Below are 19,292 nucleotides of genomic sequence, written 5' to 3' on the forward strand. Positions count from 1 at the left end.
TGCTAGGCAGTGTGGGAAACACACACAAACACTCACACCCAAACACTATAGCTGCTAGCTAGATAGCAATGCTCCATATCCGTCCAATTAATTGTACATTGATATCCATGAGCTATATGCCACAAGTCCCCAAGATAAACAGATACCCTGTCAGCATGAGGCCACCCCATAGGGTGCCCGTCTACCTGTCCTCCCCATGGCTAAAAGTGTGACTACATCATTCCCTCAGTGCATCAATGTCTCCTCACATCTACACCTTTGTCTCACAGATCGACTTCAAACTGTTCTCCACCTCAACGTCTTAATAAGTTCATATTGTGAGGAAAAGAGGAGACTTTACCTGATGTGCGAGGCACAGCAGTCTGTTTGATTATGTGCAAGGCTAGCAGATACAAGAAGACCAAGGCTTTAACGCCTACACTGTGTAAAGACAATTAGTATTCCAGATGTGAACCTGTTCGATGTGTTTACTTTGTCATTTCTGTCGTAGAGCAGTGTCCATCCCACCCTTTAGTCACTCTGGGTGGTTCCTACCACGAGGCTCAAGGCCAACGAAATGTTTCAGAGCCTATCAGCTAGCTGTTTACTGCCGATGTAGACAAGGTGTTTAATGTGGGAGAGGTGAACAAAACACTGCTCAAGCTATTAGTAACGGCTACTCCATCTGTGAAGATGATCATGAAAAGGTCATGCGTCTCCAGATGAAAACTATGATCCATTATTGATTTCACTTATGTAATCTAAATCAAGAGTAATTCTATAATGATAAGCTAATCATAGAGTTATTGCTGTGTCTACTTCCCCTTATTCTGCCTAATTAAATCATATGTCAGTTCTTGATAGACTACATTTCCCATGACGAGCAACACAGATCATTCCTGGGGATACTGCATTCAGCTGTTGGTTATGCGGGTACTTGCAAAATTTGGCAATTCTGATAGAATGACAACAAAGATGATTGCTTAATCAATGTTATCATTTTGCTTTCTGGAATAATCTTGACATTACATAATAACGTCTTCATGTGGCCAGTTATCCAAATGAAAATGAGAAAATGCATCATCAAACACTGCACCCTAAAATGCAACACCTCCTCAACAGTGTTGCTTAAAACTGTTTTTCCACAGTGTTCCATGATAGGCCTTTCTTTTAGGTTGATGATAGAAGACTTGTTTTATAATAGTGTTGCCCAATTTCTTGCAAGGCAAATGATGAATATAGTGATGTATTAATACCAAGACTACCAAGGGTTACAATGCATGTATTAATGTCTTCAACACAAATAATACATAAAATCATTAATCATGAAAGTGCTGGCTATATAAACTGGCCTGGGTAATCTGACTGCAATAAGAAAGTGGAAAATCAATTGGTCATCGATTAATTTACTGCAAATTCAGTAATTTCACAAAATGCTGCACAAAAAAGTATTGTTGAATATTTATTATTTTTGCAAGGAGAAGTAAATGTGTACTCTTGTTGTTGTGTGCATTCAGTAAATGAGCATACGTGCAGCTGCGTGTCATGTCATGTGTATCACTATACCTTATTATAGGGACTTATGGGAACTTTAATGAGGGAAGAGCGTGGTCACTGTGCACCTCTGTGTGTGAATCCATGATAGCCTGCGAGGGTCAAGGGATTACAGATATGTCTTGTTAAATTAGACTGCTGTGGCTGAGTGCTGTGACTGAGTTAGGGACTCAGCTGTCGGATTGGAACCTGGGTCTGTCTTGGTGATGAGCTACAGACAAACATGTAGAAGCATATCACTGCTCCTCTCCTTTGGGAATTTAGTGATACCTTCCTCCACTGTGTATTCAGTTTTCTTGACCACTTTGAGGGTCTCTGACTGTTCCACCAGATTCTGAATGAATACACATATAATGTATGACGGAACTTTTCCCATCTTTGATTTTTAATGCGAAATCTAGATATGCTCCATGTATGTCTTGTATATTACTCAGACATGTCTACAGCAATGTAATCAAAACTAAAGTCAAAATCTGTCAACAATGGTTGTCAAGGTCTTTCCTGCACCTTCATTTCAGCAATTTCTCTCAGAGTTACAAAAGCAGGGCAGGAGTATGGCAATACTTAAAGGAGAACATGCAGTAAAGTGTGGGCTGTTTTAGGCAACTTACTGAGTCGTATATTCAGATTGCCTCACACCAATTGAGTCGATTCTGTGTCTTGCTCAAGGACACTTTGGCAGAAGAAATGGTTGCTGATGAAAACGTCAAAGATATTTAACCGATGACCAATATAGTTACGGAACAGTCTCTTAAGCCCCGGGGCCACAGTGCATCCATTGTTACAGTACCTACTTTTAGCAACACCAAATGGACATACATTCAACATCGCAAACTCAGCACTGGCCCTCAATGAGGAAACATGTCTATATTGATCATATAGCAGTTTTAGTAGACGTAATGCAGAAAACAAATATCAAGTGGAATATTTCAATTTTCGGACATTTCAGCTTGTATGTACTGCATTTGCTCAATGACTGTAAGTCTAGTTTTGGGGTCAATATACAGTATATTTGACTATTTTTGAACAAATGGTTCACAATGTAACACACAAGCTGTGATTAATGGAAGTCCTAGGGTTTGATTGAAAAAGGCCAACATCCTTTTGACCAGTCCAGGGTAAAGTCTTTACTTGCATCCGGCTGTTCCACTGAATCACACACTTATCCGCACTTACTCACACATTATCAGTTGCACACAGTCAGGAAGAAAAACAACACATGCTTTCTACACACATTAGCGGCATGAGCTTGGAAGACAAAGTTAGCTTGTTAGGACATGGTTGAGGACTCTGCAGAAAGCCAGCCACTCACATCTGTTATACCTCAATATTGAGATGGAGGGTTGCTCCTTGAACCCCTTGCCCCCTGCTTCAAAAAACATTATTACGATAAAGTGGTATAAAATAAGAATTGACGGGCGAAGAGGAGGTGAATGAACCCCACAGGAAAAGTATTTTTGGTTTCCTAAAATCTCTTCTCCATCTCCTATTACGTTTTTAAAAGTTTATACAGAGGATAAAGAAGTACAATCTAATAGATACATTTAAGGATCAACAATATGTGATCCTGTATGAGATAGTACAAGATTGAGCCCGTCTTGAAGCATTTTGTTTTCGCTAAAAATTTAGATAATTTTTTGAAACACACAAAAAGCATTTATACATGCAGGTATTAGTGCATAGGTTCCTGCAGAAAAAGAGTATTGTTGTGTAATCAAATTAATTGTCTTCCAAAACTTCACCAGATGAATTTGGCATAGTTATATAAATAAAGAAAATGACTGTCCTTTAGATTTCACACCCTCCTAGTCCATTGATTAACTTATCATTTAAATATATCTCTATCTATGTACAATATGTATGAATAAAAAAGGAGGTCAAAGCATAAAACAAATAGAGTATTCTAGAGCTCCGAGTTACCCGGTAAAGTGTCATTTAAATCACAGTAATTTTTAAGATCTTGGAAAAATGAGGTGGAACACAGTGAAGTCTGAAGACAGAAAAAAAAGCATCTCACACATGGAGATAGTTTGTGTGTGTTTCAGTTTCGAGGAGCACAGGAGGGTGTGATCAATCCTCACAAATTTGAAGGGAGTTTAGAGCGGACAGTTTGAGGTTCTAGATCTGATGAGTAGGCAGCAGATGCCCTCTGTAGAGGCAAGGCCGGGGAGGCCCCAGGGGGCTGAGTCTGGTGAGGGTGCCCCGGAGATATGTGGATTGGAGGAGTCATGTGCTCTGGCACTGAGCTACAGGGTTTGGGCACAAGAGTGGGCGAGGAAAAGGGTGAGGGGTAATATCCAGTTTCCACAGAAGAGCAAGCAATATGGTGGCCTAAGGCCTGGGCCACCTCCTGGGGCAGAGATTGGTGCGAGCTGGATAAAAGCTTAAGGTTCTCAGAAAAGTGGCCCAGTGGAGAATCTGTCTCTGTTGTGTGTGGCTGGCTGGGAGGCTGTGAAGGGAGCGAAGACTGAGGCATGAGCGGATAACTGTGGGATCCTGTGGCACTTGAGGGGTCGCTGTAGTGGAAAGTCCTGCCCGCCACTGGGCTTTGAATAGTAGGGCTGGGCGCCACTGGGGTAAGGCAGGGGGAGGCGTTTGCTGAACCATACTGAGCCAGGGAGGCCAGGGCAGACCTCTCCAGGGACATCTGGTGAGGCAGAAAGCCAGACTGGAGGCCTGCCAGGCTAAAATGGCTGAGAGAGGATGGGGAGCCCTCAGCAGGCTGCTGGCTGTGCTGTCTTCTGGTAGAGGATGGGGAGCCATGTGGAGGGGAATGGAAGAGGTTTAAGCCACTGGTAGTCCTGCCTCCCCCAGCAAACTGCTGCAAAGGAGCTACCTGAGGCGGCTTGGGAGGCGGCTGGCTGTGTAGAAGCTGACCAGGCAAAGGGCTGGATGAGCCAGTAGATATAGGACTCTGAGAGGAACCAAGAAGTCCAACTCTAATTCCAGCAGAAGTCCCTCCTACAGGAGAAGCTGTAGAACCCCCTAAATGGCTCCCAACTGCTCCGCCTGATGCTCTGCCAATATGTCCTCCAATCACTGCTCCCCCTGGCCCACTCACACCTCCTATACCTCCTATATGGCTGGTTGTGGATCCATCAGAAACCCTTCCCAAGAATCCTCCAGGATTTCCTACCATAGAATCACCGGACCCCTCTCCAACTGGTCCCCCAGAAGCCCCTCCTGTCAATCCCCCAGAAATCACTCCTATTGATCCACCAGAAGCCTTTCCCAACAATCCTCCAGTGGTCATTACCACCAGTGACTCTCCAGAAGCCCCTCCCACTGATCCCCCAGAAGCTCTTCCCATTGATCCCCTAGAAGTCCCTCCCATTGATCTCCTGGCTGCATCTCCTATTGACCCGCAGGTAATGCCCCCCACTGATCCCCCTGATGCCCCACCTGTTAACCTGCCACAAGCAGCACCCACTGATCCTTCAGATATCCCTCCCATTGAATCCCCTGAGATCTCGACTGATCCACCAGTAGCTCCTCCCAACCCAAAGTGCGCCCCAGGCAGTAGCCCTGTTCCAGTTATAAAGTCCTCTCCAGCCCAAGCAGTGTCTCCTCCCATGGCTCCTTCCACAGACCCACCGACTGCTCCACCTGAAGACCACCCTGTAGCACCACCACAGGCTCCAACTGCCCCTCCACTTATTCCTGACCCTGTGCTTCCAACTGTAGATTCTTGGTTGAAGAGGTTTGAGAGAGGTGGGGTGCTGGAGCGAAACAGCTGTTGATGCTGTGGTTGTGGGTGTAGTTGGGCCATACTAGATGAGGGTGAACCAGATGAGGAGTATGGTCCAAAAGGGAAGGCAGAGGCCCCTCTTCCACTGGACTCAGAGCCAGTCCCACTAGGTCCACTCTGGCCTCCGCTACCTGAGGCCTGTTGGCTAGTGCCAGTTGGCCCTGTACCTGACGTCATGTGCAGGGCCCGAAAAGAAGCCAGCAATGGCATGTCCATCTCAGCGCGCAGTTTAGAGGGTGTGCTAGAGGGGGAGTCCCCAGCAGAGCCAGGTGCTGTGGATTGAGAAACAAATGTGTGAAACTTCTTGAGCCGGCTGGGAGGGTCCTTTAGGGACCCCAGAACAGAAACCGGAGGCCTGAAAAGAGTTTGTGGAAAGTGGGGATGGTGTGTCAGGGCAATGGCTACTGAGGTGGTGGCAGCTGCTGCCTGGAGAGGGGCCTGGATGAGGGGGGCCCAGATGACAGGGGTAGGTGAAGGAGGCGTCTGGGGTGGGGCGTTCTGCAAGAGGTGGGCACAGTGGGCCATATCCCTGTCATGCTGCACAATCTGCTGAATGATCTCACTCTCGTGGTAGTTGAGTACACCAGAGCTGAGGTCGTGTTGTACCTTGTGCTGCAGGATGGAGTTTTTCTTGCCTGAAAAAGCACACGCAAACACAAAATCAGACACATAAAGAGGGACAGTTGAGAGAAAAAACAAGGAGAATGTTAGAACCAGTTTGACATCTATTTTCTAACAATCCTTTCCAATAAAAGAAGCTGGCACAGTGATTCCCAGGTAACAGGGACAAAACATAAAGCAAACATTGTACCATAAGATGCCGGTTCAGCCTGTGATAGAATGTGAGCTGCACTGAGATAATAGGTCAAGCCATCTCTCTGGTGTCATGTTTTCTTTCCTGTTATGGGTTGTTAATATCAAAAAGAAGTATCTTAAAATCAAAGATAAACTTGAAATCGTATTTTTCTCAAATGCTATAACTTCTGTGGGATAGGCCACCTGATGACACACACAAAGCATATTCACACAATTTTAAATGAAATATAAGAATGGACTTTTTCATAATATTTTTGCTCCTAGTTGCTTCCCTTCACTTTCCGCCTTACGACCACAAGTACTCTGAAGTCCCTGTGAGCTGAGCACAAGGTCAAAGAGACAAGTTGAAGTTGCATCACTATGACAGGCACACCAACTGCTGAGCCAACCTTACAGAGAAACGTGTGCAACTCTGACCGCAGAGTCCATTAGTCATTGTTGAATGGCCGCACTAGCGATGACAGGGTTAATTCATCTGACTGCCATTTTCAATTTGGTGCGAACAAAAGGCTGTGAAATCCGAAGCTATTGTAAATGCAATTAAGCCCAGATCAATCTCTCCATTTTCTGGTACGGCTGGTCGCAGATTAGAAGAGATGCTGCATTGAGTTATTATATCTACATCCAGCTCGGCCCTGTCATCATCTGACCCTTTATCGCCTGCACACTTCCAATCAGATTGTGAGCCCATCAAGACAGTAATTCATTTGTGGATCATCGCTGTGTAAGTTACGTAATACGTGAAGAAGGGTGGTCATGAGCATCACGCCCAGGAGAAAGGACATACGTAGGAGACAGAAACATCACTATCAGCCCACCACATCTTTTCAAAGCAGCCATTTTCTACAAAGAGAACCCCTAAAGCAGTTCCTCTATCTTCCATTCCAAACATAGCTGAGGATAAAACAGAGCATGCTGCGATGGCTGAGTGATGATATAGGCGTGCCTTTCATTGTGAATTTTTCATCTACTCAGGGCTGAGCCTGGGAACAGCGATGGATATGGAAAGAATACCAATTGTATGCGTAAGAGAAGTCACGCATTTCAATACCAGAGCTCTATCTGCATGTTTATATGCAGATGACTTTGGAAGTAATTTCTGTCTTTGAGTATCAGTGTGGATTTTCTTTTCTTACAGCATGTTGGGCCATGCTGAACATAAACACTCATGAGTAAATAAAAGGAAAAAGTGAACAGAGATGCATCCTCTCCTAACATAGTATAATGATGTCTTATTGATACGCTTACTGGGTAAAACCAGATTAATCATAAGCTTTATTTGCAAATATCTAAAATGCAAATTAAGTGTTGGTAAGGTTTCCATTTACAGCTAGGACTGACACCAACTAAGGCATTCATGTCTTGATGAAAGTTTGCAAGATGCAGTCGATTGCATCTTGTTTACAGTAATGAAAAATCTTCAAGATTTCCCTCTGAAATTGTTTAAATTATATTTTCTTACCAATACGGTCCAGCCTGTCCAGGGCAACAGTCTCAAATGCCCTTCTCATCATAGGATACTCCTCCAGCACCTCATTGAAGTTGTCCACAGACAGAGAGTACAGGCGACAGTATGTGTCCGCTCGGACACTGGCTGTCCTTCTGCCCAGCGTCAGCAAACAAATCTCTGCAACAGAACATAGCAGACAAGAGATGGTAATATAGAGTTAAACCCAGGGGCTCATATGTCTTTGACTTGAAATTTAAAACAGTTATACCAGTTATATATTTTTATTTTTCCCCAGCTGTTACTGTATGCTAAGTGACATTATCTAAGCAAAACGTGAACCCAAGACTGGTTTTATTTTATCTTTTAACATTAAAACCTACAACTTTTCTGTCATTGATCAGTCTGGAACTCACAGTAATGCCATATTCAGATCTCAGGGGTCTGCCAGCCCTCATCTGCCATGCCCAGGAAAATAATGCTCCATTAAACAAGCTGCACGGCTGTAGAGCCCTGGCAAATACACGGTGTGTGTGGGTGCAAGTGTGTCTGTACTGTATGCAGATGAAGCATGTGCATGCATGCATGCACTAGTCAAGTGGGATGTGTTTCTGCGTCAGTGTTTGCACATACAGAAATGTATGTGAAAGTACATTTGTGTGAAAGCATGATGTCCGTGTTTTATTCATGAGAGCAAGGCAGTATGGGAGAGTAGGTCATGGTGAAATATAAAGGTTAGATATATTGTATATATACTTTACATACAACATGTAAATGGATATACTTATATATATGTTCCTATATATATATATATATAAATATATATATATATATGTATGTATATATAACATTTTATATAATGTATGTGTGTATTTATATTTTTAGGGGTTAGGTGACTTTTATGTATGTGTGCCATGTGTTTGTATACATTCCCTAATGTATTTTCTCTTTAGCTTTCATCTCATCTTCTGCCCTCCCTTCCTGTGTTTGCTATCACACTCCCTCTTTCTCAGAAACCCATTTTCAGCTCATCTTCACACAAAAGCTCTCAATTCTCTCACAGACTGCACTTTCCCACCTTCCCCCCTGTAGCCTACATCAAATCCATTTTTTAAATAATTCTTCGTCCAAGTTATCTCCTGAAATGTCATGCATAGTTTGACTCTGCGCCATAACTGTATTTTTCTCCAGTCTTCCAGTCCCTCTTTGGGTATTGCACATCTATAGATCGTTGATGTTTGTGGGTTTTGTATTAACATTTCCCTGACGTGCAGCCACACACACACACAAACAAACAAAAACGCGTGCACACACACACACACACACACACACACACACAGTCTTGGAAAGTGTCTGCTTTAATCAAAAACATGAGTAACCCTGTTTTTTTTTCCGTGCACGTTTCATATGTGGGTATGATGATATTGAGCTGTGTGTGGTTGTGTGACAAAAAATGATGCCGTCAACGAGCCTGGGTGTGTTAGAGGATTGTAACAACCATGGAAAATCATGACAGCTCCTCTTTCATCTCCTTTAAAGCAGTTCTCATATCAACATATTAACAAAACCTGAATCTGGACAGTGTATGCATGCTGAAGGCAAATGTTATGGAAGCAGCACATTCTTGGTCAAATATTATTATTAACTTCACAACTTAAAAGATGAGATGGTACATGAAACTTTTTTGTTCTACCACCTTTATGTTCCATGGGTTGACATCTATCGTTTCCTAAGGAAGTCAGAGTTCAGCTGATTTTTACTGCATAAAATAGGAAGCTGTGTGAAACACCAGGACATAACAACACTACACAGATATAACTAGTTTGGCGTCAACAAGAGAGTAGACATTTGAGTGGTTTGTTGTGGCCTTCTGCTGTTTATGCAAGATTTGATCAAAGTAGCCAATTGCAATTTGACAATGCACACCACTCACATTAGGAACTGTAGGTGGAAAACTTTCTGTAAATGATAGCCGCATCAGGCAGCTGTATAAGGAGATAATTAACTGAGAGGAAAAGCCTTTCAGTTAATTAGCCACAGCATGCTAGCTGTTGTCGATGACAGATGCTTGTCAGCACCAGATATTTAATCCTCCCTCTGCCTTCCTAGCATTACTGAATAATCAGTTTTTTTCAAAATCTGTGTAATTTGATGTGTACAGGTAGAAGAAAGTGAAAAGACAAGTAACATGAAATAAACAGAAAAGTTGGACCTCATGATACAGCTGAGAGAAATCTTAGAAAATATTCTCTATGGACAGAAAATAATAACAACTATACCATAGAAAGCAATCTTAAACAACAGCCCTACAACACACATATTCCCTTTGTGACACATAGACCTGCACTTTGTGACTGCAAAAACACCTCTTAATATGATTAAAGTCAATAATCACCACCAATAAACATGGAATCTAAAATTGCTTTGGAGCAGAGTTACCACATAACAATGTCAACACTATACAATTGACATTATGAAGCATTCACGACCCAGCGATTGTAATCGATTACATTCGATTTTACCGGACTCTGCATTTTTTCTGGTCACTGAGTGGTTATGATGATTTTTAATGATGCTTTAAAAAAATAAGACAGGTCAGTGGATAAAGGGAGAATGCATGATTTGACAGGGCAGAGAATGAGGAATATGTACTATGTAAGTGGCATAAAAACAACCTCGTGTACAGTGCATTACTGTTTATGCATGTATGTGTGAGACAGAGAGAGCATGGGTGAATGGACAATGGCCAAGTTAGAAAGAGAGCTGTGTGAATGTGAGAGAGTAAAAATACCACGCTCTCCTGTTTGTGCGTGTGTGTATACACCATGTGTTTACATGTGTGTGTGTGTGTGTGTGTGTGTGTGTATGTACTGCAAGTGTGTGTTAGCGGGACAGCCCTGGCTGTAGCTGTGCTGGGGTTCCATTTCCCACAGCACTGCGCCAGTAATCCCCTCTGGAGAGGAGCATCGCAGCTCTGTATTAAATCCACTTGTCCCGTGGCCTTCTGGATGAAGCCCACACAGAAAAGATGAGGTAGTGAGCTGGAGTGGGCCCTCTGGCCTCATCTAACTGTCTTTGCAGAAAGCAAGTGAAGCTGAGTGCTGAGCGTCTAAATGCATGCGGCTGCTCTGAAGCTCAATACTCTCCTGAATATCTAGACTTTTAAAATTAGGAGCTAAGAGAAAAAAAGTACTGTCAAAGTATAAAATATGTGGTTTCACACAAAATGCAATTAAAAAAAAAAAAGAATAGAAAAACTAAAATAACAAAAAATCTAACAACCACATTTTTTTTTTTACTAATACATCATATACTATTAATCTACCATTGAACAATTCATTTCTGATTTTGAATTCTCAGTTTTTAAATTTCTCCGCAAAAATACATTTACCGTTTTTGTATGAAACCTATCATATTGTTTCTACTAATGTAATAGCAATGTGTACATGTCACAAAATGTGAAATGCTAAATGTATAAACAATAATTTGTGATCATGCATAAATTGTGTAGAATACATATGAACCGATGAATTGTCAAATAATTTAAGGACTTTTTAAAAACTAAGCTTGTCATTACGGAATTTCTTTTTAAATTGAATTTAATAAAAAAAAAAAAAATAATCCCAATCACATTTTTATTTCATGTCATTTTTCATGATAGTGGTTTATCACCGACCCTCAATTCAGCCAAATGCACTTCACGGTCGAGCTCAAACCGGCTTTCGCTGATGGTTCGTATATTTATGAATGCTCTACTCCCACTGCTTACTCACATCTCTTGTGACTCATCGCAATGCTGCCGAAATCCTGCATGAAATCATAGGACAGGCTTAGTTGATGTAGCTCTGCCTGTTTTCTCCTCAGACTGACTGCCGCCTCTACAATTATCCATTTCTGGGTGGTCCTTAAAAACAATGAGATGATTCATAATCAGCCCAAAATTGTGGGCTTTGTCAGCTCAAATTAGCAAAGCTATAATATCGTCATCACACAAGATAAATGATCGTCTCTGAATAAAATGTCATTGTACTCAATATTTAGTTAATTCTAAAAACAGCATTTTGAAAAAATAATGAGTAAAAGTAGTGAAAGCAAAGATGCAGCTCTGAGAATAATCCTAAAGGTCTACTTGATAAATCCGCCTGTCTGTCCTGTCCCCTGTTTTGTTCTGCTGTGAGTTTATCTGGCCCAGCTGTTATTGTTCCCAAAACTGTGTTTGGCAAGTGTGTGAGTTACAGACACAAAAATGCCTTAGTTTCCAGGAGAAAAAATGCATTTATGCACTAGAAGATGTTACTTTGCCACAGCTATGATTCGTTTCATTTTCACGCTTAAGTGACAATGCATTCATCAAAATTGAATGACACCAATTAAAATTGGATGCTGCTCAGGGAAAGGAGGACTACGACGTCATGTGCTGTGACCTTAGTGAGAACACATTTGACTCGTCTTTTGTGGGATGTTGCAGTCCACGTGTCCTAGGCTCTTACTGGAAAGATGCTTCCCCTGAGTCCCTGTACCAGCTCTCAAAGTGGAGAGTAGTCTGCGTGCATGCGAGATGTCCGTGTGTGTGTGTGTGGGGGGGGGGGAACCCAAGAAAAGAAGAACAGGGCACACACTTGTCTGCATTACTTTCTTTACCTTATGAGTACCGTATGCTCACAGCGTAAAGCCATGTCTGCATGTTGTACAGATAAATAGAGGGCAAACAAATATGCTCTCTATGAGTTCTTATTGGCTTTCTCCTGGCTACAACTGCACTGGGAGCAGAAAGCTGAGCAAAATACAGTCAATAAAAACAACTCTGTATGGAGGTAAATCTGGTGAAGCACTGAGATACTAACACCTATGACATTTTAAGCTCTAAAAATCATTAATACCTCAGAGATAAGTCTTTAAAAAATACAAAGCATCAGTGAGTAAAGGGTTGAACTTATCAAACAGTTCATTTAGACAATGAACACACATGGTAAATGGAAGAAACTTGGCAAGGTAAAATGTAGGTATAAACCGTAAATTGGGATAAAGACATCACTGAAAAATGCAACTTCATAACACAAATCTCACTCAAACCAAAATCAGAGAGATCGTCTGAGTAAAACAAATTATGTTTGTCTCATAATGTATTTTTAATATGTGTGTTTCTAGATCTACATTTAAGTCTATGTGAGCTGAAGCAGATACAGACCACATGCAAAGTACTGTGCGCCAATCTGAGTGAATGTAAATTGTGGCCTTTGAATGTGCTTTCAAATAGGTCTCAGTCTACATATATCTGCATGTGATATATGTGTGCATGGGTACCTGCCGTCCTCTCTGCTTATAAGTGTGCATGGCTGTATATTAACGAGTGTGAGCAGGACTGGTCTGTGATAAAGTATCTGTGTTCCGCAGCCTGGTCTGGCAAATCTCACCTGGACTCTGAGTCCTACTGTCAGCTTCCATCTCCCTCCCCAACACTGCCCCCAGCCCCCAGAGCGGACGCTCTCTAACCTTTGAAACATCCGCAGTGGGCCGCCTGATTCTCCATGACATGCCATGCTCATTCCCTCACAACATTAGCATAGCTGCGCAACACCTTAGGTTTGGCCAGCACGCAGACAGTTCGTACATTTCTGGTGTTTTTCTGCACTGTGGCGGATGCTGAAGTCCCGTCACATCTCATTGTCTCTTTTTCACCCCCTGACCTGAGGCTGGTTATGTTGGTGAGGGACAAAAGACCCAATAAAACAGCATTCAAAGACTGGAAGATGTTTGTGTATAGCTGCAAATCCACCAATCAACACATTTTTTGTTTAATAAGCCTAAAGTTACATGGGCACGCTGTACTTTTAAACAGAAATATAGTAATTACTGACAGAGAACACAGCTGACAGAGAACACAGAGAACACAGCTGATGATAGCAACACATATCCACTGTGGAAGCTGGTAAAGTAATTGCAACTGTGAGTATTGCTTGACCAGTAAATGAGAAATTTTTAAAACTACTGCTCTGCATTTAATTTTATTGTACCACACCTCTGTCTATCCAATAATACCATGCATACTTGTTTGTATTTGTATAATGATATTGTGTAATATCGTATTCCCTCTTTCGCATTAAGCCCTTAGTGTTTGGATGATGTAGCCAAATGATGTCTCACAACATATTGTGTCGTATCACATCACACATTGTATGAAAACACAGTATTGTATTGTCTTTGCCTATCCAACCTGTCATATTATATGAGACTACTCTATATATCATCATATCCCCCATTCTGTCACTCACTCAACTGCTGCAGTGCCTCGATCTTCAGCTGATGCTGCTCCAGAACAAGAGGTGCAGGAGTGTTATCTGGGTTAAGGACCGGGAGGATTACCTGGGCCTTTGCTGCTGCCAGGCCCTCTCACTGACTCACTCAGTCAGAGGGTCAATTTGGCAGTTCTATAGCACAGCCATGTCTAAGCTCTGAGAGGCAAAAAAAAGCAACAAAAAAAGGTAAAAGTCAAGGGAGATGGGAGGAGTTTTAGTTCTCTGATCCAGGACTACAGATGAAAACAGCCCCATTCACAGAAAACCGGTCAGAGATCTGGTAAAGCCAAAAAGATGAAACAGGAGATTGCAAACTGTGCAGTCAATGTACTTCCCTCCTTTCTCCTTACTCCCACTCTGACTCAGTTTCACTTTCCTCTATAACCCCCGCTCACATGTCTGCTACAAGCCACTCTCACAGAGGCAAAGTGAGCCATCTTAGAGGTGCAATCAAAGGCAGCTTTTGATAAGCACCTCTGACTGGCATGTAGGGCCACTGGGTCACCGAGCTCTGCTTCAACTAAGAGAGAGGCATAGTCTGCACTGTGCACTGGCAACACATCAATTTCTGCAGGCAACAAAGGATGAACTATAACAAAACAATAACCTGCTCAGTCTGGGCACTGAGCGGGCAGCGGAGATGCTGTTCAGATAAGTGTTCCAATACTGAACTATAAGGAGAAAAAGAGGGAAGTGGAGGCACGGGTGGAGGGTGCATGTTTTCTTTCTGAGCCCAGAGCAGCGTCCAGAGAGCAGGCTTGGCAGCTATCCATGTGTCCCTTGGCGTTAGTACTGCAGTCACATTACATTTCCCCTCTCCATTGGATCGCTGTGTGCCCAGCCGACGCTCCCATCCAGTTCATGTCGTGTCAACTTCAGACTTTAGGCTCTCTGGCTCGAGCTAATCCAACAGCTAACAAGCTGGAGCAGACTGCTGAGTATATAATTGTGTAAATAATTCAGGTCATTGGAATGAAAGAGTTACGGTACATGAGTTTGATGGGATGTTGATGAGCACATACGCATGCCATTTGCCGTACTGTAAACTGGAGCCTGCTGACGCGGAGTGTCTTTGACAAAAAAAAAGAAAGCTCCTCGATGACTGATGTTGCTCCACATTCACATGCTCACTCATTCACATGCAGGATGGAGAAATAATTACTGATCCTGTTCTTAAGATTAAAGCGAGCAAACCAGTTTCTGTTCCAAAACCAGTGCATTTGCACTTTTGTGGGTTACACTCAACCTCCGGCTCTTCCGAGTGAAGCAGATGCGAAATTGTCTTAAAACTTGTATTCTCTCTACTGACCAGCATGGGGCGACACCTCGGGTTGCAAGAAGGAGTCCGATTTTTTTGGAATATCTATGAGAAAATAACCCAACTTCTATTGAGTTTATGGTCTCAATCGCTAGTTTTAAGTCTTCTTCAACACAGCATGATTGACCTTAAAGCTGAGTATGCTTCCCAGTGGGCTTACTGTGATTGACGCGTCACTGCCGCTGCTAAAGCCGTGTACGGCGCCTCTACGTCACTCTTCTGCAATCTAAATATGGTAACCTCCGTTCATTGGTTGCGAAAAACATGGCGACGGCCGTAATTCAAGATGGTGACGGCGAAATCGGCAAACTCAAGGTTTCAAAACAGCAGTCCATAAAGCAATGGTTGATGTCACGATGACTACGTCCACTTCGTATACAGTCTGTGGTTACAGTACTCGTGTACTCAAGGAAAAAAAAAGTTAAATGTAGATGTATTCAATCTGATGCATTTGAGGTCTAGAGTACACTCAGTTCAGCTTATTTGAGCAGCAAAATGTCCAAGCTGTCACACAAACTGTGCCATTACCACAAAGCTTGAGCTAGAAACAAGTATATGAGGTCTCTTTAAATCTGATTTCTGCCTTGCCGAGGAGGAACCCATTTGGACAACATTTTAGACAACATGGCCCCAGCTCGCTCAAGGTCCATGTTGTCTCAAATGTTGATTAGTTTTGGCATGTGCAAAGATAGATTGCCTGCCATCTTTTCATTATTTCTCTGGAACCCCCCTGGAGAGAGGACATGGAGATGGACTTGAGCAGGCAGGGCCTAATTAAACTTCCACAGGCAGGTCATGTGCTGTTAAACGCTTTGCCACCATTTCTCATTACTTAGCAGCGTAGACTAAATGATACGCTGTCACTGGGCAAATTAATTGGTATTTGGTGAGGGCAGTATGGCAGCATTGTCTCCTACATGTGTCATAGGCTCTGTGGGACCATGAGAGGGTGATGCATTATCTGACCCTGATTAAGAGCATAACACGAGTTAAGTACATAACAGCACTGGGTTATTGCACAAGTCGCATTCATACAGTATGTCATTTCACAGATTTCTGTCCCCTTTGACCGTTGAATGCATATTTCCCATTTTGTAATCCAGCAAGTACAGTCTTCTTAATTTGGGTTTGCCCTACATTAAAGAGACAGCTCATGATGTGAATTAAGGGAAACGTCCTGCATGAACCATGCAGCAGAATTTTAAGTGAGGTGACAAGCACTCTACAACATACCACTTCTTCCTCACGATGAGCTAATAACAGAGCCAGGACAGACTTTTCCAAATGCCTTAAAAATATAAATTTAAACCCAAGCCAACCTCTCAAGGTACCAAAGGAGAGCATTATTAATATTAAAACAGAGAAAGATGTGTGTGTGTATGTGACCTTTGCGTAAGTGATTCTGGTGCAGCGCCAGCTCGTCTTACCTCCAAAGTAGCAGCCATCTGACAGCTTGGTCTCTTTATTGTCTTTGGTTAGTACGCCGACAACCCCGTGCTGTATGAAGTACATTTTTTTGCCGATGGTGCCCTCCCTGATGATATAATCCCCAGGCTGGAACACCTCAAACCTCAGCTTGGTGAGCATGGAGGTGACAAAGTTGGGGTCCGCGTTGGCAAACAGAGGCATGGACGCCACCAGCTTTCGACAGTTAAAGTTGACGATTTCCTTTGTGAGCACAAAGAGAAAGCAGTTAGCAAGAACAGCAGAAAAGAGCTGGCGCTTTACAAAGGGCATTGGCCTGTCACAACAAGAGAGGTATTAGGGTAACAACACAAAAATGTCGGCTGTGCCAACATTTTTTTTTTTCTGAGCTCTTCTCAGTTTTACTCTTGTTGGGATTCGGCCACAAGAAAACAAACTGAACTGAATAAGGGAAATGTTAAGCAGTACACAAGCTTTTGAATGCAGCACATGTGTAGAAGATCCCCAGACAGGAACTCTCATCCCACCTCTCGCAGCGGCTCGTTCAGCTCTCCCAGGATGCTGTCCTCATCGAACATCTTGCCCTGGTAACGATGCTCGTAGTAGTCGTGGATTCTCTGCCTCATATCTGCTGGCAGCTTGTGGAAGGACATGTACTGCTCCACCTGTTTGTACTGAAGGGACACCGAGACACACAACAATTAGGTTACTCAAAACAAAAGGCCATACTGCTGTAGCACAGATACACAGCCACAGGGAACAGCTGGCACCGAGGTCACACTCACAAGGAAATGGAGATTGATACATACATTGCAAGTTGTGCTCAACAAGACAGTGATTTTCCAGTCTTTGATCATGCCTCTTACAGTCAATACGTTTTTATTAATATTTATATTGTGTTAAAAAGCATACAAATGTAGAAAATGACAATAGGCATGACAATCTGTAGGTGTTATAGTAACAAACAAAGCCCTCAGGCTCCTCAAAGACCACATACACCAAAACAATTAACAGAATGTATGTGTCTCCACCCTCCAGTCTTCATGTTCGTTGTTAAAAATGAAAGTATTAAAATGTGTTAGATGGCCTTTCATTATTTTACAGTATAGGAAGCAAAGATGCAGATCAAAGTAGACTGAGAGCACCTCAGGAATAATACCAGGTAGAACCCTTGACCCTCAGTGAGAGAGAAGAGAGAAAAAAAAGAATAAGAACTTAACCATTCATAGGGCAATGCTGGAGGTGCTCTTTGATCACCATTTCCACAGTGCCAGTAGCCTTACCACTCAACGACATTGGCTGATCTCAGATGTCTCCCTCTTTGTTATTCCACTCTACTACCCTAGTCACCACTTTTCTTGTAGGAGATCATCAAAAGGCCATTCTTTTGGAAATATAGCACAGTGAATGAGGGCAACGGTCTCATGCAAGTCAGATTGTTTTTTGTGATAGCAGAAAAGCTGTCAGGGTTCCTGAAAATCAAGAGATGTGATTAGAGTTGGAAAGAAACACAGGGTTAGATTCCACAGTTAGCACACTTTGGAACAACCCACTGACACCCTGCTGTGTTTGTAACACAATTGTTCTCTATTGTCACCCTTATTTTTGCCAAATTGTGATAGATTTCAGTTGTGTTTGACCTGTGCCTTTTGAGTCCCTCACACACAAAAGAAAACAGCCTGGAGTTAGTCTGTGCGTATAGATGACACAGCTCCCTCGTTGGTGACCAGTTGTGTTTTAATGCCCCAGCTTATTATGATTTGTAATGCCTTGTTAGGTATATTATGTGTATATGAAAACACATGCACACACAGCCTATAACAAGAAATGCTGACGATAAAGCAGATTGGTTGAACAATCATATTGTATGTCCAACATAAAGAAATGACTCACCTTCTATTACTAAAATATCTATTCACCTCGTCAAGTGAATGATTTAACAATATATATGTGCAGATGCCGTGTAAAGTCAAATACTTGCAGAGGCAATAATAAGATGTGGAAAGGAACTTTTATATATCCAGTCTCATGTACGTATGTGGAGAGATGGATGGGGGTAAGGGTTTGAGTTTTTATCCACATAATCCCTTTGGCATAAAATTGAGCATTTACTGATCTGATGATGAAATAGAATCATCGCACAGAGAAGAACTTTCACTCCCCTAATACAAGAGACAGACAGCTCTAGAAAACAACCACAGACTCCAGTCCTATTGGCTGCAGAGTAGTGCAGCGAAGATGGCTTGTCTGCGTGGGACGCCAGGGTGAAGATGACAGGTGTAACCCACATTCTGCATCTTGTCTAATGTCTTAATGTCTCCTGCATTAGACATGCCCCAGCATGGCGCTCTGTTTCAAAGGCGTGGATTATCATCTCCTTCAGAATGTCTTTCCTTTTTTTTACATTCATAAAAAAAAATAAAAAATAAACATTTATCCTCAGCTTTGCAGCATTTTACAATTTGATTCCCCCAGCATGAAAGGGCATTAGGCAAGTGAACAAATGCAAGATAATGTCTTATTTTTGTAAGGACACCGACCGCGGTGGGACGGCGCTCTCCTGATGCTGCTATGGGCTGATAACACCCCCTGTGATGGCAAAATATCTTATTTCTGCACAGCTGCCATCACACTGTCACCAGGAAGACCCTTGCTCTACTTGGCTAAATCAAATCATAGTCAGCATTATGGAGGTAACCATTCCAGCAT

At 42.5% G+C, this 19,292-nt stretch overlaps 1 protein-coding gene across 1 annotated transcript in view; it reads right to left on the reverse strand.

The window, feature by feature from the left end:
* Positions 1–3,610: 3,610 nt before the first annotated feature.
* hcn4 (hyperpolarization activated cyclic nucleotide-gated potassium channel 4) overlaps positions 3,611–19,292 on the reverse strand; it is a 57,882-nt gene continuing 42,200 nt past the window's right edge. Inside the window, exons 5-8 of the mRNA XM_076077814.1 lie at positions 17,111–17,257; positions 16,586–16,826; positions 7,560–7,724; positions 3,611–5,916 (exon numbers count right to left, since the gene is read on the reverse strand). Coding sequence (XP_075933929.1) covers positions 3,611–5,916; positions 7,560–7,724; positions 16,586–16,826; positions 17,111–17,257 — 2,859 coding nt within the window. The remainder of the gene's footprint in view (positions 5,917–7,559; positions 7,725–16,585; positions 16,827–17,110; positions 17,258–19,292) is intronic.

The sequence above is a fragment of the Anarhichas minor genome, unplaced genomic scaffold, assembly GCF_050575085.1.
Source record: "Anarhichas minor isolate MPS153535 unplaced genomic scaffold, ASM5057508v1 ptg000062l, whole genome shotgun sequence".
In the NCBI taxonomy this organism is placed as follows: Eukaryota; Metazoa; Chordata; class Actinopteri; order Perciformes; family Anarhichadidae; genus Anarhichas; species Anarhichas minor.